We start from the raw sequence: 27,677 nt of genomic DNA on the forward strand, positions 1-27,677 counted from the left end.
TTGAGAAAGTAAACATTGGAAAGGTTGTAAATCATTAGTATAGTTTTATCAGATGTTTGAAAATCGGAAACTATTTTCTTTTTATTAGCATAGCTGTTAGCCATCATATGGTAAAAAGCTGCTAGCTACAACTTAACCATTTCTATTGATTTTTTAAAACATTTCTTTGATACCATGTCTTTGTTGGTTAAAGAATTTGTAATCTATGTAACAGTCTAACTTTGATGATGAACACAACAGTGAATAGTATTTTACCTTTTAATTGGATGTTATTCTTTCACTGCCTAGTGTGTAACTACTATGTTTAAATTGAGAACTTCACGCCCTAAACTCACTACACTCACCACTTTCATTTTCTGGTATGGATAAACATACATTATTTCGACTTTGACAAAGTGAAGTTTCCAAAGAAACTCCGATGTTGGGAAATTCCAGAACATAACATTATAAAGCCATTTCTTTATAAGGCCATTTTATTGCCTCCTTTTTTTTTTTTTTTGCTTAGTACAAAATTACTTTTCAGTCTTATAAACTTTTGTTTAGTAAGTTATTCATAATTATTCAATAATACTATAAAAGGAAATTAATTTTGAGGAGTACAGGAAGAGGGGAATATCTGGAGATCTATTAGACATTTTGGATTTGTTCAGAAAATTAATGTAGAGATTTACAACTTCACCCTTCACACTTACACTTTTAGGCAGAAAAGTCAGACAAAATCGAAATAGAGAAAGCTTTTGCTATGTCACCAGCACAATGTCGAACGTTAATGTTGTAACTCTATACTGGTCTCTGGTGTTACTTCCACTTTGGAGCCCTGTCTTTCTAATAAAATGTGTCAGAGAAGAATGCAAAGTTTGAGTCATGGTATCTACCCAGAATTTTATATAGTAACTGTTATAATAACTCAGGATTTTTAGAATGTGTCAAATCAAATGGCATGTGCCAACAGGGTTGTAGTTTGAGAAACTGTCACAATTTATACAGGATTTCTTTTTAAGGTAGAGCGTAACACCCTTGGTTATAGCAGGGGAAAGGAATTCAATGTCTTTATTTTTCCTTGTTTTTGAAATATATACAGTATTTTGTGCAACCTTCCCTCTACGTTTTGAATTAATAATTCTCATGAGGCAGAGGAGAGGCTACAAACTGGTAGCTTGTGGACCAGATTCTGAGAGAGAGAAATTTTGTTTTTCCCAGATTGGTTGCTGACATTTTAGTATTAGGCAATTTAATATAAAATTGTTCAATTAATTATTTTTAATTGAAGTATAGTTGACATGTTATATGAGTTGCAAGTGTACAACCTAATGACTTGACATTTGTATACATTATGAAATGCCCACCACAATAAGTGTAGTTGCCACCTGTCCCTGTACAAAATGATTACAATATTATTTTTTTATTCCTCTTGGAAAATTGGAAGATCTATAACTAGTAGGTACACATCCCTTAATAATTTCTGTTGGCTGGAGCTGAATTGAGTCTGTCTTGCTTTAGATGGAGCACGTGTTCCTCATTACACACAGTGACACTCAGCCTACTTCATTTATTTACATATATACATTGTCCCTGTTGGCACTGGAGTTTGCAATACCTGAATTAGATATTAAGATTATTGGGGCACCTGGGTGGCCCAAGAGCATCTGACTCTTGATTTTGGCCCAGGTCGTGATCCCAGAGTCATGGGATCAAGCCCCGTGTCGGACTCTGCACTGACAGCATAGTGTCTACTTGGGATTCTCTCTCTCTCTCTCTCTCTCTCTCTCTCTCTCTCTCTCTCTCCCTCCCTCCCTCCCTCCCTCCCCAAAATAAATAAAACATGTTAAAAAAGGAATTTTAGGGGCACCTGGGTGGCTCAGTCGGTTAAGCATCCAACTTCCGCTCAGGTCATGATCTCGTGGTTAGTGAGTTCAAGCCCTGCCTTGGGATCTGTGCCGACAGCTGGGAGCCTGGAGCCTGTTTTGGATTCTGTGCCTTCCTCTCTCTCTGCCCCTCCCTGGCTCATGCTCTGTCTTTCTCTCAAAAGTAAATAAACATTAAAAAATAAAATTAAAAACATTTTTGTTGAAATAAGAACTGAATAACAAGTTTTTGTGAGTTACCCCAGTTGTATATAGAATAGAATAGTAATTAAATAATATGCAAGTAATAGTAAAGAGATAAATTTTAGGCCTTTAGTTTTTTATGTTTAAAATTAGAAACAACACAGACTTTGAAGACTTGCACTTTAGTCACTCCTTTAAGGAAAAATCTGGCCCCAAATTTCAGAATTTCAAAAGTATACATGTTGGTTTATTACTTAAGATGATACAGCTTAGACATCTATATAGCTTGTAGCTAAAATTTGTGGATATTTAAAATAATATAAACTTAGCTTCATATTTTTTTATTGGACCCAAGTTATTTCCTTTATAATACTAGTCAGTAAACTTCTAAAAATATTCTTATTTTAATGCACTTTATATGTTTTCTGGGTCTTTGTTGTTGTGGTTGCAGAATTAGTTTAATGGAAACATCTCCCCTTATAGAATTTCTAACAAAATAGTCTAGATGGATCACCAATAAAAGGCACGTTTGTTAGGAATTGCCCTTTATAACTATACTAACAAATCTTAAGAAAAAGAACTAATTTGGGATAGTATTATCTGATTTTTTTTCTGTGTCTTCCTTGATATAAAATTAAATTTAAATCTGATTTTTTCTGAGTGCAACAAATATACAATTTGAGGGTGTGGCCCAAAGGATTTTTTTTAAATGCCATTGAAGGGTCCTATAAGGTAGATTATATTTCCTTTTATAGAAAAGAGTTGTACACATTTGAAACATTGGTTTCTTATAGTGTTTTTAACTGTTGGACAAACAAGAACGAAAAATTCATTTTTTGTTAGAATTAAATATCTTTTGGCAGTGCCAGAAAGGGTTTCTAGATAAATCTTGGTTGTTCTATTTTAAAAAGGTGCTGAGGAGGAAGACTATATGGGTCGCAGATTTCACTTGCTGCTGCATCAAACTTTCTCTTATAACTACAAAATAAACCCATTTCATAGCCAACCAATTGCCTAAAAACTCTCATAGGGTATGCTCAACGCATGGTTCTTGAGTTTTATTCTAACACCTCAAGTGGCAAGGAGCTCACTCTTACAAAGCAGATTAATAATTACAGACAATGCTGAATATTAGAAGGCAGACTAATATTACAGACAGTTCTAAATAACACAAAGTAATTAAACCCTTTATTCAACAAGTGTTTATTGTTCCTTTTTTTGAATTGACATCTGCTGTTCTCTACGTCCTCTACCTTTTGTTTTAATCCTGCCTTCTGAACTAATTCCTCTTCCACATGACAGCCATTCAGTGATCTTATAGAAACAGTGAATAAGGTTAAAATGAACCCCAAAGCCCTTCTCATCCAAACTTCATTTGCTACATCCCTCACCAAGTAATGGTCCAGCATAAGTTTGAATATGCCTTGCGGTGGTGGAGGCGGTTATGTTCCACATGCAGTTCTGAATCCATTTAAAGTAGCTCTTAGGGGCACCTGGGTGGCTCAGTAGGTTAAGTGTCCAACTTTTGGTTTTGGCTAAGGTCATGATCTCACAGTTCCTGGGATGGAGCCCCACATCTGGCTCAGTGCTGACAACATGGAGCCTGCTTGGTACCCTCTCTCTCTGCTCATTTTTTTCTCTCTCTCTCTCCTTTCTCTCTCTCTCTCTCGCTCTCAAAATGAATAAACTTTAAAGTAGCTCTTATTAGGGACACCTGGGTGGCTCAGTTGGTTAAGCGTCCATCTTCAGCTCAGGTCATAATCTCAGATCAAGCCCTGCATCAGGCTCTTTGCTGTCAGCACAGAGCCCGCTTCAGATCCTGTGCTTCCCTCTTTCTCTTTCTCTCTCCCACTTGTAACACTTGCGAGCTTTCTCTCTCTCTCTCTCTCAAAAATAAACATTAAATAAATAAATAAATAAATAAATAAATAAAGTGCTCTTATATCCCATCTCATCTTCCCCTGCTCCAGTCATCCATTCCTCATGTGAGAATTGTGTGCTTTCTTACTATTTTGGTTGTTCTCTGCGTATGCTCCTGTCTCTGTTCTCCTTAAAGGGTAATGTCCGGAAATTAAACACATTAATGCAGCTGGACTAAATGGGAGATTGCCTCCCTTCTTCTGTTTATGTTATAGCCCAGAATTAGACTGGCTTTAAACAACATTAGCTGTCATATCATATACTGATGCATACGTTTATTATCAACTTAAATTCTAAAGTGTTTTTTCTCATTGTGTAACCCTTAGCTCCTCAATTGTGTTTTTATGTAGTTTATTTGTTGGATCCAAATACTAGTCCTTACTTTTATTTCCACATTATTAGTACACTCTAATTCTGCCATCCAACAAATATTATATTTCTTCTTCTGTCCCATTTTCTGGAGATCTAAGACTTAAGTGTAAAAACAGATATACATAGATAGAGAGAAATTATTCTCAGATCCAAAGTTGGAGAAGACTAATCTAATTCGCTGATACAGATGTTAAATGTTGAATGGATCAGGACTGAGAACATGAACTACATGACCAATTAAGCACTATTATGTAGGTAAATTGTTCAATTGGTTATAAATCCACTATTTTTATTGGCTTTCAGTTCAGGTTTCTCAATTTAGTATGTAAGGATAATGTAAGAGACCCAGACAAATCTCTTGCTGTAATCTGGTTATAGATATGCATCCATCTATTAACAACTGTTTTTAAAAAGGAAATAAAGAAGGGGCACCTGGGTGGTTCAGTTGGTTAAGCGACTGACTCTTGATTTCAGCTCAGGTCATGATCTCATAGTTCCTGACTTCAAGCCCAGCTTCAGGTTCTGTGCTGTCAGTGTGGGGCCTGCTTGGGATTCTCTCTTTCCTCTCTCTCTCTGCCTCTCTGTCTCTCTCAAAAATAAACAAATAAACATTTTAAAAAGGAAATAAAGAAAATATTTTAAATGTTTTTTAATGTTTATTTATTTATGAGAGACAGAGACAGAGCACGAGTGGGGGAGAACAGAGAGAGGAGACACAGAATCCAAAGCAGGCTCCAGGCTCTGCGCTGTCCAGACCAAGCCCGACACGGGGCTCAAACTCACAAACTGCGAGATCATGACCTGAGTCAAAGTCGGATGCTTAACTGACTGAGCCACCAGGCTCCCCTAAAGAAAATATTTTTAAACATCACCTTTTTGGGCTTTTTTTGCAAAATTTCTCCAACAATCTAGTCTTGACTTAACTCAATAAAATTTTACCAGTCTGTCTATATTTTGCAGAATTTATCTTCCTCCTTTTTTTTCTTCTATTACTTCTATTTTTTTTCACAGTTCCTAAAAAAAATTATCTGAATGGTTTGATAATTATTGTGGCAAATGCTCAGTATTTTGAAAGTCATTTCTTCAAGCTCTAAGAAAGTCATTTTTTCAGATAGATTTAGATTCCCAAAGTTTTCACGTCTAGTCTCTTCACTTTTCTTGGTGTTTTATACTACCAACATGTATGCCAATTTTTAATTGATATATATATATATATATATGTATATATATATATATATATTCAGTTTGATAGACAATTAGAAGCTAAATAGGAATTAACTGCTATTGTTTTCTTGTATCAACTATTAACATTTTACTCTATATATTTTATATATATTTTTTTCTGTCTGATATATATATATAACATTTACTCTCTCTATATATACACATATTTTTTTTTCTGTTTGATAGAGAATTAGAAGCTAAATAGGAATTGACTGCTATTGCTTTCTTGTATCAACTATTAACATTTTACTCTCAGTTGACCAAAGTGGGGGAAAAAAGGTGTATTCTTTTATTATTCTTCTTTTGATTCTAACTAAAAATCCTCTTCTTGCCCTTAGTATTTTTTTCCCCAAACTCAGTGGGACCTTAGTGCTCCTGACACAAATTTAAATGCTCCATGCCACTTTCCTCTATTAATCCTTTTACTTCTACTTCTTTTTTCCTTTCTTTCCTTACATTTAATTATGTTCATCATAACAAAGGAAATCATACAAAGGATAGGAGACTGGAAGGGAAATTAAGGGCCTGATAATTCACAAATTGGATAATGATGTCTTGGAAAAGCTGATTCCGGTAGTTCCTTTGAAAATATTTTTTTTCTTAGTCACTTTTTTTGTGCCATTATCTAAACATTAAACAATTTCCCCATTTTATAAGTCAAGAAATATGGATAATTGTAGTATTAATGTGCTATGAGGCTTCATCCCAGTCCTGGAAAATGATAAATTATTCTTCCTCACTTTTGCGTTCCATAATTACTAATATCCCTTATCACATAAGGAGAAGGGCTGATGGTGCCTTCTGTGTAAATAAGTAATTTAATTTTAATAATGATATGATAGGCATACATCTTGTAATTTTTTTAGCCACATATGGGAATCATAAAAGTTGTAGCTGATGAAGTGGCGGAACTGGTTACTTATCTGAGTAAACCAGATGCTCCCTGGTTTTTAAAACATAAAGTTTGTTCCTTGTGGGTGCTGACATTGGAGACCCATTGAGGGAAAAAACAAGGCCTATGAAATATGGGTGTATTTTGGAGTCTGGGCTGTTGCTTTCAGATCTTCTAAGACATCAGAGAAATATTTTTCCTTGGTCTTACTTATGTGTGATATCATCACTTCATGTGCTCAAAAACAGAACCCAGTTCTTTCTTCTTTTTTCTTTACTGGCAAATAAGGCAAACATTTCATTTAGTGTTTATTTACGTTAAAAGACCATGTTACACTTTGAATTAGGTCTTATAATCACAGGAAGAAAAATGTTGCTTCTGTTCTATATGCCAAATTTCTTTGATAACTGGAATATTAAGTACATTTAAATAATGAGAGGATTGACACTATCAGAAATTTCAGCTAACAGCTTATTTTGAGCCCTCATTTTCAGTAACTTTCTGAGACAAGTTAGTCTTTACTCTTAACATTTTGGGCTGACTTATTATTATTGAAATATTTGAAATTAGGAGATCTAAAAAGAAATTTGAGGTAAAAAAGGAGTTTGAATATGGTCAGTGTAGATGTTTCAAGTTAATTATATATGCAAATAAATACTACTTTACAAAATTAAATGATAAGCATTATAGTATGTTACAACTTCATATCAAAAGTGTACTGCCTTCCATTAAATAACAATATCATCAACCACAACCAGGAAATTAAAACCAAAAAGTAGAAAGTTTGTATTATGATTTCCAATATCCATATCATTATAAAGTTTAGATTTAATTTCACAGAAGTCAGGAAATTCTATTCCGAGATCCCCGAAGACCCAAAACTCTTAACATGGATTACGACCGCTTCTTTCATTAGGAGCTCAAATCATGGGACTCCTCCCAGATGGATCCATCACTGTGGGATGCAGTACTTTCTTTTCAACAAGGAATCACACCTTGTTCTGTTCTTCCTCATAGAGGTCGTGAATAGCAATCACCTTTGGAAGGTTTTATGATTTAAGAACAGTGCTCTGAATTACAACATGTGATGGAGGCACTGAGAACTTGTAACTCTTTCTTTAAATGCTAATACAACAAGATAAAGTTCCTCGAATGGACTAACTGTATTATCTCTTTTCTGAAGCAAAGCTTTTCGACATCTGTCTTGTTTCCAATTCAACATTCAAAACACTAGATCGGAGACCTTTGACTGGTGGTCTGTGGGCCAAATTCTCCCTTCCAAATGTATTTTTGTTTGGACTATAATTTTTGTTTTAAGTAAATGAATTGGTTATGAACATTTAGTATCTTAAACATTCTTTCAAAAAAATCCTGGGATTTCTTGCTTCCCTCGAAGCACATGAAGATGTAACAGCCCTGTCTGCTTTCTCCTAAGGCAAAATAAGTGGTGTCCTCATTGTTTCCTTTTAGCCCTGACTTGGCTCCTGTGCAGCCAAGTCTGCCCGCTTCCTTTTGTGATAAACTTGTTATTTTATCTATATTATTGGCCTAGTGCTTATAGTCATTTGAGTTTAGTCCGTATGCACAAGGGACATCAAATATAAAGATAACTATAGGGCATTCAAACATGTTCTAAATTGCAATCAATATTTTAGCCCAGTATGGAAACCTGCAAATTTCAGTAATGCTTTCAAGCCACAGACTAATTTTATGTAATTGAATAGCCCTTTGGAAAAACACTAAAAATGTAGGATGCAGACCAAAGAGGGACATTAGAGAACAGGACCAATTATAAAGTATCTAGAATAGGATTAGTGGAGAAAGATATCTAGAGTAGTATTACTCCAAGTAACATCACTCTCTGGTGAATTTGCACAAGTACTCTATTGCCTTTTTTGGTACTAAGGTCATTTTGAAGAGCTCCATTATCTCAGAGGGCTATCAGACATTTGCTGTGGGCTCAAATTTATTTATGGAAGATGGTGACCTTCAGAGGTAGAGTAGAAAATACAAGGGTAACTCTCCACCCATATAGCTGAGCCCCATGGGACTCTCACCAGCTTTCACAGGCTGGCTTCCAGACATCTACCTCTTTCTTGGGAAGGAGAAGAGAGGCTACCATCCAGGGAGCATACCAAAGGAATTTTAGAGTCAACTCAATCTAATATCATACAAAGGAAGTTTAGCAAATACTATTAGCCCAGACCCTAGAGTTTTTAGGGAATAACAGGGCACTTTTGATTTTTCTCCCAGAATGACGAATGCAAAAAACTTGAATTTTTCTCACAGGCTACTGGACAAATAGTTATTTTCCCTTCAGTATAAGGTACCCTGTCAGCTATTGAATCCTCTGTTTTCTTGGTACTGTCCTTTCCTGATGCATACTGTGCCTCTTTGTCCTGATGTAGCCCTTTCAGAAAATGAACAGTATATTCAAGTTGAGTTGAGCCCTTGACCTGCCAACTTCAACTACAAAGCACCCTTGGTTTTATAGAAGCATAGATGCAAAATAATATTGTATTGCACATCATCATGATGCTGTGTCATCCTAGAGGGAAGTTTCCTTGAGAATTAAAAGATTGATAGTTTGGGCTCCATAATTCAGAATTTGTATTTCAAATGCAAATTGTATGAAATTCAGATGGGGTGGAATTTAAGCTTGCTTTTGCATTATTTTTTTTTGTTTTTTTTTTTAATGTTTATTTTTGAGAGAGAAAGAGACAGAGTGTGAGTGGGGGAGGGGCAGAGAGAAAGGGAAAACAGAATCTGAAGCAGACTCCAGGCTCTGAGCAAGCTGTCAGCACAGAGCCTGACGTGGGGCTCGAACTCACAAACTACAAGATCATGACCTGAGCCGAAGTTGGACGCTTAACCAACTGAGCCACCCAGGCTCCCCCAGTATTATATTTTTCAAGTGGAAGTTTTAAGCAAATCATTGTGTAGTGTTTGGTAATCAAATGATGTTCTAAACAAGACCTCTGGAAGGGTTTTTTTGTTTTGTTTTGTTTTTAATTTCCTGAACAAAATATTTTCACAGGTCCATTTTTTTTTACAATTACTTGCAAAAAATGTGCTAATTATAATGTGCTTATTTATTCATTACAATTGATTAAAATATATATGCTAGATAACAATTGATATGGATAGTTCTGATTAATATATAAATTGAAATCATAAAAGTAAATTTATCTTTAATTTCTATAAACTGGTTTAAATTATAATATATAATTTAGATTGCTACATGTTTAGACAAGGCATTTGCCAGACAAGCCTATATTAACAAATTTTATTGTTCAAAACTAAATTCATTGCCTTAACTTCAAATCTTACTACTCTTTCTATAACCTTTAATTCTGTTGAAGGGATCTTTGTCATCAACTTTGAAACAAGCTCACAATCCTTCTTTGAAATTCTCAGAGCCAAATGTATTTCAGGATTTAGTTTTTAGGCATTATAAAGTTAATATTACTCATACATCACATATTGTTTGACACTCTTAGAGAGGCCTGAGGCACCCTGTAATCAAACCATCAGTTTCTTCAGCAAAACACATGCATGTTCACACTAAGAAGAAATATTAGTGATCATAAGTAACCTCACATCTGTTCAAATAAGGTTTTGGTACCAGAGGAGTTTGCTGCAAACTTAGAAAACCTTTAGTTAAACTTACAAAGAAATGTTATTTTCAGGGACTTTGGATTTTGAAATTGCAGATAAATGATCATGAACTATATTTTGATTTTTAACCTTTTCTTCATAGTTTTGCCAGGATTGTCTTCCTCAAACCTGCATATGCCATGGCACTTTATTTATGTAAATATTTCTGTGGCTTTCCACTACTTCCCCCTTTGAGCTTCTTGGAAGACCTTGCACATCTATACTCTGTCAACCATTCCAGCTCTTCCCTAAAAAAGTATGTGCTTCCCCCCAACCAAACTCAACTTATTTCCCACCTCTTTGCTCACTGGATGTCAGACTGAAATACCTTCTTCCCTAAGCCCAAGTCCATACCCCACCTCAAATACCATTGTCCTATCCATCCTTCCTCCCCTGGCTCAAGTCCCATCTTTTAGGAGCCTTACTCCATTTCCCAACCACAATGTGCTTAAATAGCCTACTGCCTGCCCCTCTAATTACAGCACTAATTTAGCATATTTTCCACTTAAATTGGTATTCTTATGATAGCCTCCATTCTTCACTAGATTTAAACCCCCACAGCTTTTCTCACTGTAATTGGCATGTAGAATGTACTTAAGAGACATTTATTCTAGGAAGGAATGGATATTTAGTTAATCTCTCTCTCATTCTCATCAATCTGACCTCCCACAGGAATCCTATACCCGATAGCCATTACCATTGCTTTTATCTTAACCTTGCCCAAATGGAGAATGGTGCCTACATCTCAAGGGAATACCTAAAATAGGACCCAATCTTTGTATTCCAAGTGTAGATTCAGTATTTCTTCGGTAAAGGAAAATATATTTTTCTCCTTGGTTTTAGTATTCACCTTGATGATACTATCAGGAAGGGAAGGTATCAGTGCCCTTTAAGAGTAGCCAGGCACCACGGGTCTGTATGCCCCACATTCCGCAGGTCTCAACTTAAATACCACTTTTTGGGGGCAGTCCTGCCAGACCAGCTGACCTTGTTAGATCATTTTCTTTGTACTCTCATAGTTTTTGTTTTGTTAACAGTCATCCTATTCACTTTTGGGGTGTGATTTTCAATCCAAAAACTCAAGTGAGTAAAAAATATGACTTCATTTTCCATAACAGTTTGATTTCTGAATCTGATGTGATTTCTGAAACTGAATCCTCCATTCTTCTCAGCTGACAAAAAACAAAACATCACTTTTCTTGGGATGTCCACACTTTCCTCCCTCTTTTGGACTGATTCACACTTCTGAGGTCTTATAGCATCAAAAGATTTGGAGTGGAAATTGAGAGGTACCTGGTCTTTGGCCATCAGTTCAAGTTTGCTGCTGAGAGGCAGCGTGGCTTGACTGACCTGCATGGCCCTTCACATGTAGTGTGTTGTTGCTGCATCTATAGGGCATGGGAAAATTTCTGCTACTTCTGTGCCATGGTTAATGCAGGGGAATGTTTTGCAAGGTTGCGCATGGTCTCATGCATCTAGACATGTCATGTGGCTTTTTTGTTTGAGGTGTTGTTGTTTTCTGAAATTGCTGCTGGGAAGCAGGGCTTAGGCTCTCCCTCTGCTCTTGGGGACCACAGACCTATTTCCTCTCTTCCAGTTTGGGGTAGTGTCTTCCTAGATATTTTCAGTTTCTAGAAATGTTGGTAGACAAGTTTTGTTTTCTACCCTGCCTCCTTATACCTCTTCTGAGGCAATAGCAGATGGCCTGCTAAGAACCTGACTGAGGGACAAAGGAATTGGAAAAAATATGAGAAAAAGAATATATATATATATATATATATATATATATATATATATATGAGATCCCAGCCACATTTGTAATTGCATATTTAACATCTGCCTTTCTTGGTTATATTCTAAGTTCCCTGAAGCCTGGGATACGGCTTTCTAATCTCAATGTCCAAATATTGCCTTGTTTCTAGTAGGATCTTATTAAATTCTCCTTGATAAATGAATGAATAAATGGGAATGAAATTCAGAGACTATGAAGGATGTATGGAAAGTATAATGGCTAAGAGCATAGATGATGGCCAGGGTGTGAGTCTTGGCTCTTCTACTTACAGTAAAGTGGGCAAAACCTCTTCATGCCTCAAATTCCTCATCTGTCAAATAGTTGTTATGGGAATTAAAACAGTTAACATTTATAAAGCTCTTACAATAATACCTAGCACATAGTACATATCATGTGAATGGCGACCACTGTCATCATTACCATTGTCATCATTATTTATTATCTTTATTATGAAGAAACCCTAAAACAGGACTGTTCTCTTGATGTTCTCTTAAAGAGGATAGCTCCAATTCAATGATAGCACAGTTTATATAAATAAAACTGACACAATTTTACTTTGTTTTCTCCCAGACTCTGAAGCTGTTTACCACCCCCCTACCCCTATCCTGTGTCTCTGCTTCTCTGATTGCCTCAGGGTAGGGCAAAGCTTCTTCAGGAATCTTACCTTTAATCATGGGGTCTCATCTTCTGTGGCTCTTTCTTAGCCATATATCTTTAGGAAACATTACAACACCCCCTGGAATCCTTATTAGATTGTACATAACAAATGGAGCCTTTTTCAGTACGTGTGGCATAGGAAGTTTTTCATATACTTTACACTTGCCAGTGTTGGAGGGTATCTGCCATCTTTCTGCTTATTCATGGATCTTTTACAGTACAGTTTACTTAGCATTTTAGTGGCAGTAGTATTTAATGACATTTGCCAATGTAGGGACTGTATTGTTCTCTTTCTCTTCTAAATAATTTTCAAATTCACATGTATCATTTACATATAAAAAGATAATTTTTGGAGTGACTAGGGTTAACACAATAGGATGGAACTTAGAATATCTATTAAAAAGAAAAATTAGGGGCGCCTGGGTGGCTCAGTCGGTTAAGCGTCTGACTTCGGCTCAGGTCATGATCTCTCAGTCTGTGAGTTCGAGCCCCGCGTCGGGCTCTGTGCTGACCGCTCAGAGCCTGGAGCCTGTTTCAGATTCTGTGTCTCCCTCTCTCTGACCCTCCCCAGTTCATGCTCTGTCTCTCTCTGTCTCAAAAATAAATAAACATTAAAAAAAATAAAAAAAAATAAAAAAAGAAAAATTAACTTTTTGAATCAACATCATATTCAGTCCAGAAAGCTAGTTCTTCCCCATAATTAATATTTCTATAAGCCAATCCTTTTCAGTCCGTTAGAAATTCTGATTTTCTCAGGCTCATGGCATTTGACTATTCAAAGGATTCCATTGCTATTTAGCTTCATGTAGTTAATTTTTCTATTAAGACAGATTTTACCATCTACTGCAGAATGAAATGATTTAGCAGCAAATTCCTTTCTCTTAATTTCTTTTCTTTGCCTATTTTGTTTTCTAACAGTTCCTGCTGTTAAACTCAAGTTATTCTTTTACCTAAATATTTCTGCATCCTATACAGTGTTTTCCCATCTGGTCTTTCTTAGCTAGAAATCATTTTATCAATGTCTCAGAATATTCATCTTTATTTATGCTGCACACATACCTACTATAATGGTTGTGTTGTTATGCATGATATATTGGGGGCTAACAGAATCATGATACTATTTACATTATGGAGAAACTCAGGGATTTTCATTTCTTAGCATAACACATATTTTTTCTTCCAATGTGATTTGCTATTGGGGGTCCACCTTTATAATTAAAATAATAGTTTAATTTTTCCTCTGTACCTCTACAATCTCAGTTATACTCCCTTGTGCCTATCAGTGAGCATCCACTGTCAGTGGCATTGCCCATCGTTTGTTAGTTTCTAGATTACCTCTATGTGCAACAGTGAGCGGAGGAATTCAGTTCATGTGCATTTATACAACACAACGAATGATGCAGTTTTCATTAATGAGTCATTGTGAGTCATTTGCCTGTGTAGAAATTTGTGAGGTGAGTTAGTGTTTCTCCTACTTTTACAACCACATTTTATTATTTCTCTTTGTGGTTGCCTCTTCCTCTGCTCATCCCTAAAATTGAAGTCTTTCCAAGAGCTGTTTTCTAGGTGTGTTCTCTCTCCAACCTCTCTACATGACTTCAGGCAGCCTATGACTTGTCATTCTCACTTCTCTCCTGACGATTTTATATGCGTATCTAGTTGCCATGCCTTGGCTGTTCTTAGATGCCTCATATTCAACAAGTCCCTAGCTGAATTCACCATCCATGAACACCTACCTGCCCCAGAAAACCCATTCATTACTAGTGTTTCCTCTATCATCCTCCAGCGTTCAGGCTAGACATGTAGGACCACTCACTGCTCCTCCTTCTCCCTTATGTTCTCAGCCAAACTGCAAGTGCTGCATATTCCACCTCCTTAATATCACTTGAAACTATGGATTTGTCCCTTCTCTAGTCCTAGGGTATCGTCTCTCAACTAGACTATTATCACATTTTCCTAAATGATATCTCTGTCTTTAGTTCTCTTGCTCTACCAACCCTCTTCCCCTCATTCGTGTGGCTTGGGAAGTTTCCCAGAGATCCTCAAACCTACCATCAGGCACAGTTTTATTTACTCTGTGGCCCCTCTCCTTCCCCACCAAAATGGTCATCCCTCCATAGGATTACTGCTTGCTTATTTTTTCCTGTTTCCCCACTAGATGTTGACCCCTGTAAGCCTGGGGTCATGCTCACCATTCGATTCCCATGCCTAGGCAGTGAATGCTGCATGGAAGACAGTCAATAAATACTTCTTAAATATTGGTGGTGTTAGTCAACTTCTAATATTCCAACTATAAAAGTAGAAAGAAATTAAAGACATATAAATTGCATAATGAGAAAGTCTGGAATTAAAAGTCCTGGATTAAATTCTTGGCTCTATAGTTGCCTTATTGAATACTTTTGACCAAACACAAAGTTTTCTCACTATAATGTGATCATATAACACCATTACTGAGTATACAATACACAATAGCATCTTGAATTATGGCTCTGTAAGTAGTTAGAAGCATCTCTTATGTAATATGTATTTGTTCAACATTTCTTTGGGGTAGGCTTGCCTCTTTGCTTCTAGAAGGTAATGAAGGGATATAGACTTTCTCCTAACATGGTGTCAAAACACTGGTCCAAGATAGTAACCTACTTCACAGGATGTCACAGGATTTGTGAAGTTGCTTGAGTGTGCTCTCAAGAGGAAAATGGGTTGAATATTTTACACTCTTATACATCCAATTTCTTAAAAATTCAAAATATTTGGGAGTGAAAATTGTACACATTATTTTAACATTTTAGCTTATTCCCGGACTCTTTCTCCATGTTTTTCTGGAGAGACAGTTTTTTCCCACACCCACTTGAACCATCTGTGTACCAGGCAAGTTTTCCAAGATGTAAAACCAAGTGAAATATGTCCATTCCATTTATTTAGAAAGGACTATGACTAATGATATCATGGAAAAAAATGGCGTAGTTAATGGAAAAGTGCACTCTGTGTGAATGGCCAGGGAGGACTAACTCTTATGGCCACGTAAAGCCATGACTTACAGATAAGTATTCACAACGAGTACTTTCCAAATTTATCCACCAAAGACCTCCTGTGGGAAGAAGAGGGTTAGTTCAGTATTACCTGTAATGTAGAGGTATCCCCTGTGAGATGAGGTTCTCTACCATGATCAAATGGTAAAAGTTTTAAAAATTTGTGCAAATTTTGCACTCTACCTCAAAATATGACATTGCTTCACATAAAAATATTTAAAATTATTTAACATTTGTCAAACTCGACTCTTAAGGAAGATGTGCCATATTTATTATTGCCTTTACATAACCCCTATCCACTGCCTCCACCCTACCCCACCCCCGACACTGGCATGTACCCTTGAAGCATTACCACAGTTTTGAAGAGGACCAGGTCCCAGGAAATTGCAGCCTAGGCCATGGGATTTTTGTTAGAATTTAAGAGAATTCTTCCACATGTCCCTTTCTACTTTGTTACGTATAAACTTCTGAAATCCTGTTGCCTAGCTCATTAATAAAATCTTTACAGTGTAGCTCTAAGCACCTGATCGGTAGCATTTTCTACAGTTAAGATGATTGAGGAATATAAAATCAGCTCCCTCAAATAGAGGTTTTTCTGTTTAGTGAAAAGGATCTATCTGAGATGAGAATTACCTATCCACTTCCCTCTTTAGATCTCGCTAACACTGGAAACCAAACTAAGAAGTTATGAAGCTAATGCTTTTTGTGAGCATTTAGAAAATATGATCAAACAGCAAGCTGGTCATGCTCAGATATGAGTACAAGAAGTGACTTATTTATACATTCAGATTTCAAAACTTTTGTAAGTCCTACCATGTGTGCTGTTAAAGGCTTTTAATTTTAAGTTATTTTTGTTAGATAATCCTGTTCAAAGTGACATTATGATTTATCGCCACTAGTCAAGATTCTGATCCCTCATACACTTCTTGTTTGTATCTGTTTTTGTTCTTTGTTACATAAAGACGAAGTTTATATATAAAATTCTGACTGTGTAATATAGGGCTAATGAGTCACAGATGGAAAGATGCTGGCACATTACCATCTAATAACATTTTAAACTCATATTCCATAGTAAAACAAAAGCAAATTGTACACATCTGTTTTCCAACTTGTAGCATTTCTGAATTTGGGTAGCATCTATGTTTCAAGGGCTTTTACTTAGGGAGAAGAAAAAAGAGGATACAGGTCACCTCAAAATTACCCAGACACTTAATAGCCTTATCAGAAAGGATTTGCTAAAACAGATAAGATGTCCTCTGCTTTTGCTTCCTGAGAAGTCCCAGCTCCAAAGAATGAAAGTCAAAGTCATTAGGGCTGAAGAGATGTCTTCATGCTGCAAACATAATTTTATTGGTTCTTTTAAAAAAAGAAAAGTAGGGGCGCCTGGGTGGCGCAGTCGGTTGAGCGTCCGACTTCAGCCAGGTCACGATCTCGCGGTCCGTGGGTTCGAGCCCCGCGTCAGGCTCTGGGCTGATGGCTCAGAGCCTGGAGCCTGTTTCCGATTCTGTGTCTCCCTCTCTCTCTCTGCCCCTCCCCCGTTCATGCTCTGTCTCTCTCTGTCCCAAAAATAAATAAACGTTGAAAAAAAAAAAAAAAGAAAGAAAGAAAAGTATATCCCAAATAAGGCGGAAATAAGGCAGAGGACTATGCCAAGACTCACAAAATTTCAAAAACTAGAAATGCATGAGCTTTTATTAAGGATATCCTCATAATAGATTTGGGCAGAAGAGGGGAAGGGCAGTGAGCAAGAAGGAGCGTCTGGGAAGCCTGCAGACGCTTGAGTCCACGTAAGCTGTGGTTGCTGTTTATTTTATTTGCATGGTAAACATGTTCTGTGTGGAGAAAAAAATGGAATAAAAGGCTGCAATATCTCATGTCGGAAAAGATACAGAGCACAGGCCAAAGTTCTCTCTCAGACCTACCCAATTGATAGCACCTATGAAGACAGGTTAGTACAAGTTAGTGAAGTACAAGTCTCTAAAATATCTCTCCCCTGTTCTCCTTGGTTAAGGAATTCAAAACCACTTTTCTGCTTCAAGGGGTTGTGTGAACTGTCAAGTTCTTTTGGAAAAGTTACATGACAGAAGTGATTACTGCAGAGTGTGACCATAAATCCCTCTGACATGAAATACACATGTTGCAGGAGACAGATTTCTACCCACCATCTCTGCAGGAATTCCTGAAACAGGAAAGATCTGAGAATCATCATATGATTGGAGAGAGAAATTTTGATATGTGGGTGGTAAGACTATCTTTTGTGAGGCAAACTGCATTTATTCTGAGAAAAACTTCTGATCAGACTGCAAAATTCTGTTCAGTATTGTCCAAAAAAAAAAAAAAAAGAATTAATAGAATTACTACATGTATGTCCTGAGTTGTAAACAGAATGAGTTGTAAACAGAATATCCATGGAGGGAAATTACGGTGTTGCTTTCATAACAGTGTCTGCAGTTATCTCTATATTGCGCTAACATTTTGTACGTAAGATTCTAGAAGTGCTAAGAGTATATACACGGATCCCAGTGTAACTGCCACAGGAGAAGTTACAATGAGTTCTCAATCTGGCCTTTCCATTTAAGGAATGTGTTGCCTGGGGGCCTTGTGTGTCTGATTTCCTTTACAGTGTGTCAAACAAGACAAGACTTAGAGCTGGGACAGGGTGGCATTAGATACACGCTTGTTTTGTTTGTCCATCAGTAGAATGTCTGTGTGACGTTTTGTGTCGTGTTGTTTTGGTGCTGTCCCACGTCCATAGGGTCTGCCAGGCTTCCCCACAGTTGCTGCTCTGCACAGTAATCAGATCCTCACCGTCAAGGTTTGTGGTTGGCACCCATGCTGCTCAGTCAGAGCCCGCAATCAGCATAAGAGTGAGCGAGAACAGCTAAATCGGCTTGCCAAGTCCACTTGCTCTTTTCACCATATGCATTGAGTTATTGGATCCTTGGGACCTCGCCTACATCAGCGAGGTCAAATATCTATTGAGCAGAATCTTGAACAGAAAAGAGAGAAGGATATTGAAGTTGAGCAAGGGTAATGAAGAGAGGCAGACGTGACTATCTAGGACCGAGCCACACCTTGATGGTTTAATTTGCACGCATGCCAACACTCTGTGATGTTTTTCGGTTAAATGATCAGTTAAATGATCCTAAGTATTATGGACTTAGGGCATTTATAAAATGGCAGTCGCGTTCCTGCCACGTTATGCTGGTTGACACGTCTGACGGAATTTGAACTGGTGCTTGGTCTCTAGACTCTCTGCTCAGAGAGCAGGATGTGGGTGATGGGAGCTTTCCTGCTTCTTTAACATACTACATGAAAGAGGCCTAGCAGCCACAGTGGAATGATGGGATCCAAAAGATTCCTCCCTCACTAAAAATCTGTTCTTGCCATCCTATCTTAGGGTTATATTTCCTTCAAGAAGAGCCAGATAGTCTGATGTCAGACACAAGCACCAGTTCCGTTTTGTTTAATGGTCATTATAAGCCTAATGTGAATATCTTTATTTCTTTCTTGGGGCCTTCTGATGTCTATTCTCCAACTCTCTCACCTCTGAACTTCAACCTTTGACCTCACCTGACTGATCAGATGGTGTTTCCTAAAATCAATCATGGGTTTCTCTCTGCTGATCAGCAGCTCATTAAACGCCGCCTCATTAAGGTAGTGCTTATTCTTGCTCAAGTCTGATTTCTTCTTTACATTCAGTGATTACTCCATTTACTGTTGCTTTACCATTCATCTCTCATGGGTGGGGGTGGGGTGGGGGTATTTATTTGGAAATATCCTAGAACAAAATTATGTCTCGTGAGCTGCATTTGTTTGAAATGTATATGAGTGTACCAAAGTAAAAAGGTAGAGAATGCCTAATTTTTTCTTAATTAAAAAAAAAAAAAGCTTAAGTTCTATCCAGTAATAGATCCAGTTTCCAAGCTCTCTGGCTTTGGTAATTTATAAATTATTATACAGTTTGACAAGAGCCTGTATGTTTAATTTTGTAGGTTATGAAAGAGTAAACACATTTGTCCAGCTACAAATGCAGTCATTTTATTAAACAAGGTGAATATAACTGATGCAGCATTGTCACGAATTAAGTTATGCAGAACTTTTCTAACAGCTCTGAATATCATGATAACATACACACTATTTCCAAGAGCTGTGAGTGCTGGTTCCTGAGCTGCTTTGATTTTAATAGCATCTACTCAGCTCACCCAGCATGAATATTTATTTGCTCCCTGCTGGCAGGCAAATTGCCTACAGGCTTCATGTTTCTGATTGTTCTGGTTCTTTTCATAGTGTAAATGTGGATTAGATAATACAAATTTAAAGTGTTGAAAAGAAGACCTGGATCTTTATCCTCTATGGTCACTGTTGGTCTGTTCGCTTCTCCATTGTAGGGTGACCAAGGGCAGGCTGGGCCTCCAGGACCTCCAGGCCCTCCCGGCCCAAGAGGGCCTCCTGGGGACACAGGGAAAGATGGCCCTCGTGGAATGCCAGGAGTGCCTGTGAGTTGCATTTTGGATCCATTCGTTTTAAGGGTCAGCACTGGGATGGAATGGGAAAAGGAGGGGCCATGGGAGTGGGGGGTTGCAGGAAGTGGGGTGATAGGAAAGTCCCCAAGCAGAGAGGGTGCTGCCAGCAGGATTCTTTACCACTCAATCCACGGGGAACCCACATGAACCACAGAGAGACCTGGAGATGGAAACTAAACTGGCTTTCAGGTAAGCCTCAACAAGTCCATGATTCCTGATCTCACTTGTGTCCTGACTACCTTAGAACACATGAATGTCTTTGGCTTACATGGGAGAATAGCTTGAAAATACAGGTGAGAGATCGGGAATTCTCCAAAGGATCAGTGATAGAGAAAATAAAGTCCCATATGATTTATGGAAGGCAAAGGAGGTAAATCTTTTTAATGTTTACTGCCTTGTAAATCATTGACCAAAAAAAAAAAAAAAAAAAAAAGGAAGAAAGAAAGAAAAGAAAAAATGTTAATAAAACAGTAATATTAATGGTTAAAACATCAATAGGCATGGTTTGAATATCATTTGTCCTTATTAATAGAAATGATTTAAAAACAATCTCAATACTTAGATCTAAGTACTTAGTTACTAAGATTGATTAAGTGTCAATAATACAGTAGTATAGGACACTACATAAATGGTTTGATTCAGTAGAGATAACCAAATAGTTTAAAGAAATATATGGCAAGGTTAAACATTTTTACATTTATATTATGGCTTTAGGACTTGAATTTCAAATTTATTGCTGAACTAATTAATTTATCTATTGCTTTGACTTAAATTATTTTCCTGAGTGTTTTCATAGTACAAATCATGAAAACATTTATCCACGACGTAGAAAGTTTTTAAAACTGAAGACAACCAAAAAGAAAAAAAAATCAGCCATGGCAATTAATGTTTTGGTGTATTTCATTTTTATATTCATATGTTTATGTATTTTTTTAGTAAGTGGTTCTCTTTGTAAGAATATAGAGTACTTTATGACTTTTCTGAGACAGCTTTCTTGAAAGCCCTGTTTCCCTTTCTGAACATGGATGTAAATTTGTCATATGAAATGTAGGATTGACTCCCAACCTATTATTTCCTGGTCTTTAGGACGGCTTTCACTGAACCATCAAAGGTAGTGATTCCATCCTGAAATTGTCTTCACAGTTCTCACCTTTTTTTGGAATGATATCCCAAAAGATAGAGAAAGCACACCTCTAGGGATAGTTAAAGCTCCCCAAAGAATTGCTGGTTGCTGACAAAGATACCTTGAGTGTTTCTTCCACTAAGAAGAGTAGTTGAAATCATTTTGATGGTACAAAATTAGATCATTGGATCTTGTGTATTCCTCAAGGTATAGATTACTTTTAAGAAATAAGATAAAGGTAAGGTATGACAAACTGTAAATAATTGAAAAACTATGTCATCCTTTAAATGAACATAATTCATTCATCTGAGTAAGAAATAAGAGCTTTTTACACAAAGGTATGAGCAAGTTTTTTAATTCCACAAAGGTAAATTGAACTAGATGTATAGTCTCAGAGTTAATTTTTATATACGATGATAACCACTAGAAAAAGGTTTTACGAAAACAAACTGAAAGTACTCATTTTTAAAGTCCAACAACTTTTTTATATATTGGATATGACAAGACTGGTTTTTCCAAAAAATATCTGTTGCCAATGACTATCAATATAATAATATGACAATAAAACATAATAAGGAATTTGGTAGGAATCTCAGTATTAGAAAACTATGATAGTGGTATGATATAGCACAAATTCTATGTATTTTAACATATGCTATTAATTTTAATAAAATATATCACTTCAGCCATCATTAATCCAGGAAAACAAATTCAAAATCAATCTCTGCACATTTTATTATTTAATGCCTGTACTAAGAGCAATTATCTCTCTATCCTATATATGGAAGTTCTGAGTTCTCATAAAGAGGCCAAATCATCATCTTTATGTCATCATGAACAGAACATAATAAATGTTACTGGAATTACAATTAAATATTTTTCTAGGACCCTTTATTGACTTACAGTATAACCATTCCTACTAGTTTTATTTAGAATACGTTCTTGGCATAATTCTTAAATCTCTGCTGTAATCTAGACTCACTTTATTAAATCCTAAAATGTTTATAAAATGAATTTGAAGGAAGAACACTGGCTTCCTTTTCATTGCATTGTGTTTGCATTCCTCTATGTAGCCTGCAGAGTATATTTGACATTCATGCGTCCCTGTGGGTATTGTGAAAAAGAAAAAAAAAACGATTAAAATGGCTTTTTAATGTTTATAGCATTAATAAATATTATCACTCTTCTTTTTTAAGGGTGAATCAGGGAAACCAGGAGAACAAGGCTTGATGGCAAGTATCTTAATTTATTTTTCTATACTAAAAATAATGGAAGTCCAAATTATTCAAAAGTGTGGTCACGATTATATGTAACAAATGTTATCATCATGTGACCTATAAGGAAAAGAGTGAAAATTAGTAAAAATGGAAAAAGAATGTGGCCTGTCTTTTATGAAGATCACAAAGCAGCACATCCGCAGAACTGACCGAGAGGAAAAAGTAGGAGATTCCAGGTGGGAGGAATGACAGCAAGGAAGGTCAAAGGACAGAATATGCTTTGTTCAGCTGCTATAAAGGAAGATTAAGTTCAGGGATATGCCTATTAGCTTAAATAGGAATGAATTTTCAAAGGGTTCAGGTGTTGCTAATCATGAATTAGTATAGTGAAACTTCCACAGGGATTCAAGGAGTTTTTGTTGTTGAAGGGCTCCACCCAGAGAGAGAAACAGTTGTGCCTTCTTGATCCCTGTCATTAAAAAAGATTATGAAATGATTCCACATGGACTTACCCGGAGACATGCAGGTCCCGTTCTTCATGATTTGTTTAGCCTTTGCCAGGGAAAGAGTAATTGGAGCAGCTTGCTGAGCCTTGAAGAGTAGAATTCCTTCAACCTACCTCTCCCTGTCTCTTCCCTGCTATCTCTGGAGCCACCTTTCTGACCTATTTTATGACATGAGCAACATTGGGGAACACAGGTTGACATTCTAATAACCCAAATTCCAGAGGACAGCTATGTCTCACATTCGTCCTGGATGCAGTGATCACAATTGACTTGATCGTGTGTATTCTACACACTTTGTGGCACACAGACGCAGGTGTTTAGGGTGTAACGTTTATTTTACAAAATGAGTTAGCTAGGTCCTAATGCAACTAACACACAAGAATACAGCAGTCGGTCAGGAATTAAAACAAATGTGCGAATGGGTTAAAGGTTCAAGACTTCTCCCTGAACAGGATGCCTTCAACAGCCCTCCTGGGGAGAAACGTCACCGAGCTGTAGTCCTAGCTGTGGTGGAGGTGGCTTTGAAACATCGCTGGTGAGATGAAAGCACCCTGGAATGGAGTCTGATCCACCCCACCCCCCTGCCCCCGGAAATTCTTTGTTCCCAACATATAATATCAAGATAGTGAATGGATACAGATGACTTGAAGGTGGACGAACTATCATGGCTTCTTGAAAAAAATAAAATGAAAGAAACACAACAAAAAAGATAATGTGTAAAAATTAAACAAAACATATGTCATAAGTGGCAACTTTGAGTACAAGTACAGCATTGGTTCTCAGGGTTACAGGGTCATGGGAGTGAAGGATTCTTAGAAAACTATAATATAAATTTTGAAACTGCTTTAAGCAACTGAATGCAACTGTAATTTCTATCCTGGATGATGCTCAAAACATATTCCTCCCAAACATTGTTACATTGAAGGCTCCTTGGGATTCTCAGGAGCCCATGTTTGTCCCCAGGTTTGCACATTCTACTCAGATTTTTATCATTGCCACTGGCTTTCTACCTTGATGCCCAGTGCATCATCCTAATACACAAAATTCTAAAATAAAATGGATATTTTAAAAATTATAATCTTATCTTCCTTAAGATATATTCTAGAATATACTATGTGAATCACAGTTTAATGTCATTTCCCTACAGTTCCTAGCTTAATGTCATTAAATATAAATGTTCCACTGGCCCTAAATGAATTATGTTATTATCTTAGTTTGCTTCAATTTCCCATTTCATATAGCAACTTTTCAGACGAAGATGATCCCAGACATTTTTTAAATAAATTTTTTCTTCCTTTTAAACTCTTCAGATTTAGTTCATATTCTCATTTTTAGAATGCAGCTAAGAAACTTGATTGAAATCACAAATGTTCAAAGGATATGTGTAATGTAATGATCTTCTAAAGTGCTGTACTGTTTTTAAAGATATAAAACTTTTTTAAAAGAAAACTTCCATTATATACATAATGTATATATATGTATTGGGATACATATGTATATATATATAATGTGTATATATATACATATATATAAACAAATCAAATATATACATATAAACAAATCGCAAGTATATATCTCAGTGAATTTTCACAGTGAACATAACTATACAACCACAAACCAGAGCAAGAAGTACAATGTTAGCAAACCCCTCTTTACCCTCTAGTCACCATCTGCCTCTTACCAGAGGTCACCACCATCCTGATTCTGCCACCATAGATTAATTCTGCTTGCATTTGAATTTTATATTAATAGAATCTTACAGTATACACACTTTTGTGTCTGGCTTCTTTCGTTCAACATTACATTTGTGAGATCATCCACCTCTATTTTAATAGCCTTCACAGCTGCTTAAAAAAAATTAGGAGGAAGAACCTAACTTCCTTGACCTACCCCGTTAAAACTACATCACTCAAATAGCAGTAAATGAATGAATAGTCTGTCTGACCTTGGGCAAGTCACTTAACCTCTAATTTCTCATCCGTAAAGAAAGGATAATAATACCCTCTCTGCCTCCCTTATAAGGTTGCCAAAGACAAATGCAATAAATTAGGGGAAAGCACTTTAAAATACATAACGAAGAACTATATGAGTGTGTTATTATTATTATCACTCAGTTGTTCCCCCTAGAGTAAATTACAGGTGAACATGGATTTATATAACAGATGTATTCCTGTAAAGTTCTGTATGAATCAGATTTTCATAAATCAACATATCTTAAATGTTCTGGGGAATTTTGCTATTTCAAGCAATCCTATTCAGACTCTTTTTGTGAAGCAATATAATCCTCTAATTCCTCTTCCCCTCTTAAAGTGAAATATTTCTATGGTTTAAAAAGCTATCGTTTTTTAAAAAACAGTTATATTTGTTAACTTAAATAGCACTTATATATTTTAACCTGTATCAAAGAAAGAAGATGATACTGAAAAAATAATAGTTTTCATGGGAGAAAATTTTCACTGAAAATTTTCTTTGTTTTTCCTTTTAAATATTACGTTCGTGTGCACACATACGTGTGTGTGTGTGTGTGTGTGTGTGTGTGTGTGTGTGTTGACTAGAAGTCTGGTAGGGAGAAAAATACATTGCCTGAGTAGTTCTGGACTCAAAACTGCTTAGGGGAGTGAATGACCATAGACTGTGATCTCTTTTACTGATCTGTAACGTGTAGGCAGTCATTTCTAATTCATCTATCTCACTGGGTTCTGGTGAGAAGCAAATGAAAGAGTAATAATATGGAAATGCTTTATGAACTACAAAGAGTTCCATAAATAAGAAGTATCACTGTTAAGATGAATCCCTGGTGACATAACTTAGCATACAGAAAGGCCACTCTATGAAATATAAGGGCTAAGAACCATGTGATTACAGCTATCAGTTACATTGCAGCGTATTAGATACTGTGATCGATAGTGCAACTTATTCCTTGGGTCCTATTTGCTGTTACCAGTTTTTATTTTTGGCCTTCTCCTATGGTCTTACATTATCAATTTTTCATAACAATCGCCTTCTCATCCACAAGTTAAAACAAGGAAAGGTAACAAACAGCATGGCTCTCGTCTTTTCCACAGTATGCAAAACTCACTACGTTTATCGGTGTGCGTAGTGGAGGAGAGGGTCTTGAGAGGCACTGGAGAATTTCTCAAAATGTAAAATGTCTCTGATGATGAAATGAAAAAAACTAGGAGTGTTCTAAAATTAGCTCTTACAAAACCGTTTATGAGTGTGCCAGGTGGGGAATTAGTTTTCATAATCCAGGATATATATTTTATATGGCAAAAATAATCATCTGAAGATTAACAGCATCTCTGATAGAATAAAAAGGGCCTGCAGCACTTCCACATTTATTTAATCCTGCTGTGCATCTATTCTGTAAACATGACCTTCGGGTTTTCTGAGAAGTTCAGGATGAGGTTTTCAAACACAGACTCTTGAGTTAAAATAAATTGGACTCCATTTAAATAAGAAGAAAACCACTCTAGGTCATCAAACTAGACCCTAGAATCAAAGCGAGGACTGACCACAGTTGGAAGCTGCAAAGTTGTGAACCCTAGCACAAGTGATCTTTATTTTTCAAGTTTTTCAGAGGTTTAAATAGCTGTTAAAATCATATTTTTGAAATTATCTTTTCTTCTGACATTCTTATTATTTCCTTCTTTGGTAAATAGTGGTAGGAGTTCTCAAAAGCATAAAAGATAGATATGCCAACTCATCCCAATTTCCTGGAAATTATTTTTTGGCCCAAAGTGTCCACTTTTCTTACTCTGAAACCCTTTCCTCCTCCCTCACTCTCCTCCCAAATATATGCAAATTCCATAGCATATCCATTTGTCTCTTTCTGAATTATGAGAGTACTTAAAATGTCACTCATTGGTTCCTGGTAGTGTCAGAGAGTTCAAAAGTCAGAAAACATTTTGCGGTTATTGTTCCTTAAAGTGAAAATTGGACTTACGTTCTGAAGAGGTTATCGATATTTTCAGCGTATTTTAATTTTGCCTGAAAACACATTTAATTCATTTGGCTCAAGTGAATATAATGCATTTTATGTTAGCTAATTACATAAACATAAATAATTGCTTCTGCTTCAATTAAAATAAAATTGAAATAACTAATATGTGAAGATTTGCTTTAAATATATTTAGTTGTAATGCATTGCTCTCCCCCATCTAAAACTCTTCATTTTACTTTGCTCTGCCAGCTGTCTTGATCAGCAGGATGGCAGACATGAGAGACAACAGCAGACTTCTCTTTGTGATTATAATCTCGCAGAGAAAGCAAAACCCCAGACCTTCCAATCACAAATAACAAAAATGACCAAAACCATCCTTAGGATAGTTAGCTACTAGACTAGATTTTAACAATGGAATCTTGTTCAGTAAAACTGCGTTTAATTCCATTGTGCACACTGCCCTGCTGGGATGCCTTAGCAACCGTTCTAATGCTTTATTATCCTCACTTAATCTGATTGTCCGTGAAGTACAAGTAAATGCCACTCTAACAGAGTCCTTCCCATCTCCATGGTGTTTTTGTCTAGAGCCTGTAATGTTTGGTTTTCCAAATGGACCAAGATAAAGTAGACAAGTAATACCTCCTCCTCCCAGTGCTGTTGCACAGCCCTGTGCAGTTGCCCAACTCCAAGGAACTCACTGTGAATTCCTGTGCCCTGGACTTCTACAGAAGTGTCAAAAAGTCACGTTGGTGTGGTAATAGAGAGTGACGT

General features: G+C 36.5%; 1 protein-coding gene across 18 annotated transcripts in view; it reads left to right on the forward strand.

The window, feature by feature from the left end:
• Positions 1-27,677, forward strand: part of COL25A1 (collagen type XXV alpha 1 chain) — a 467,566-nt gene that overhangs the window by 325,391 nt on the left and 114,498 nt on the right. For 15 of the 18 annotated variants that reach the window (XM_019829105.3, XM_019829100.3, XM_019829102.3 and 12 more), the window contains 3 exons: positions 19,177-19,248; positions 19,983-20,090; positions 22,437-22,472. In XM_019829105.3, coding sequence (XP_019684664.2) covers positions 19,177-19,248; positions 19,983-20,090; positions 22,437-22,472 — 216 coding nt within the window. Of the gene's footprint in view, positions 1-18,346; positions 18,407-19,176; positions 19,249-19,982; positions 20,091-22,436; positions 22,473-27,677 lie in introns of all 18 variants that reach the window. The other 3 variants (XM_019829115.3, XM_019829103.3, XM_019829107.3) reach the window with 1 other exon arrangement.

This window comes from Felis catus, chromosome B1 (assembly GCF_018350175.1).
Source record: "Felis catus isolate Fca126 chromosome B1, F.catus_Fca126_mat1.0, whole genome shotgun sequence".
In the NCBI taxonomy this organism is placed as follows: Eukaryota; Metazoa; Chordata; class Mammalia; order Carnivora; family Felidae; genus Felis; species Felis catus.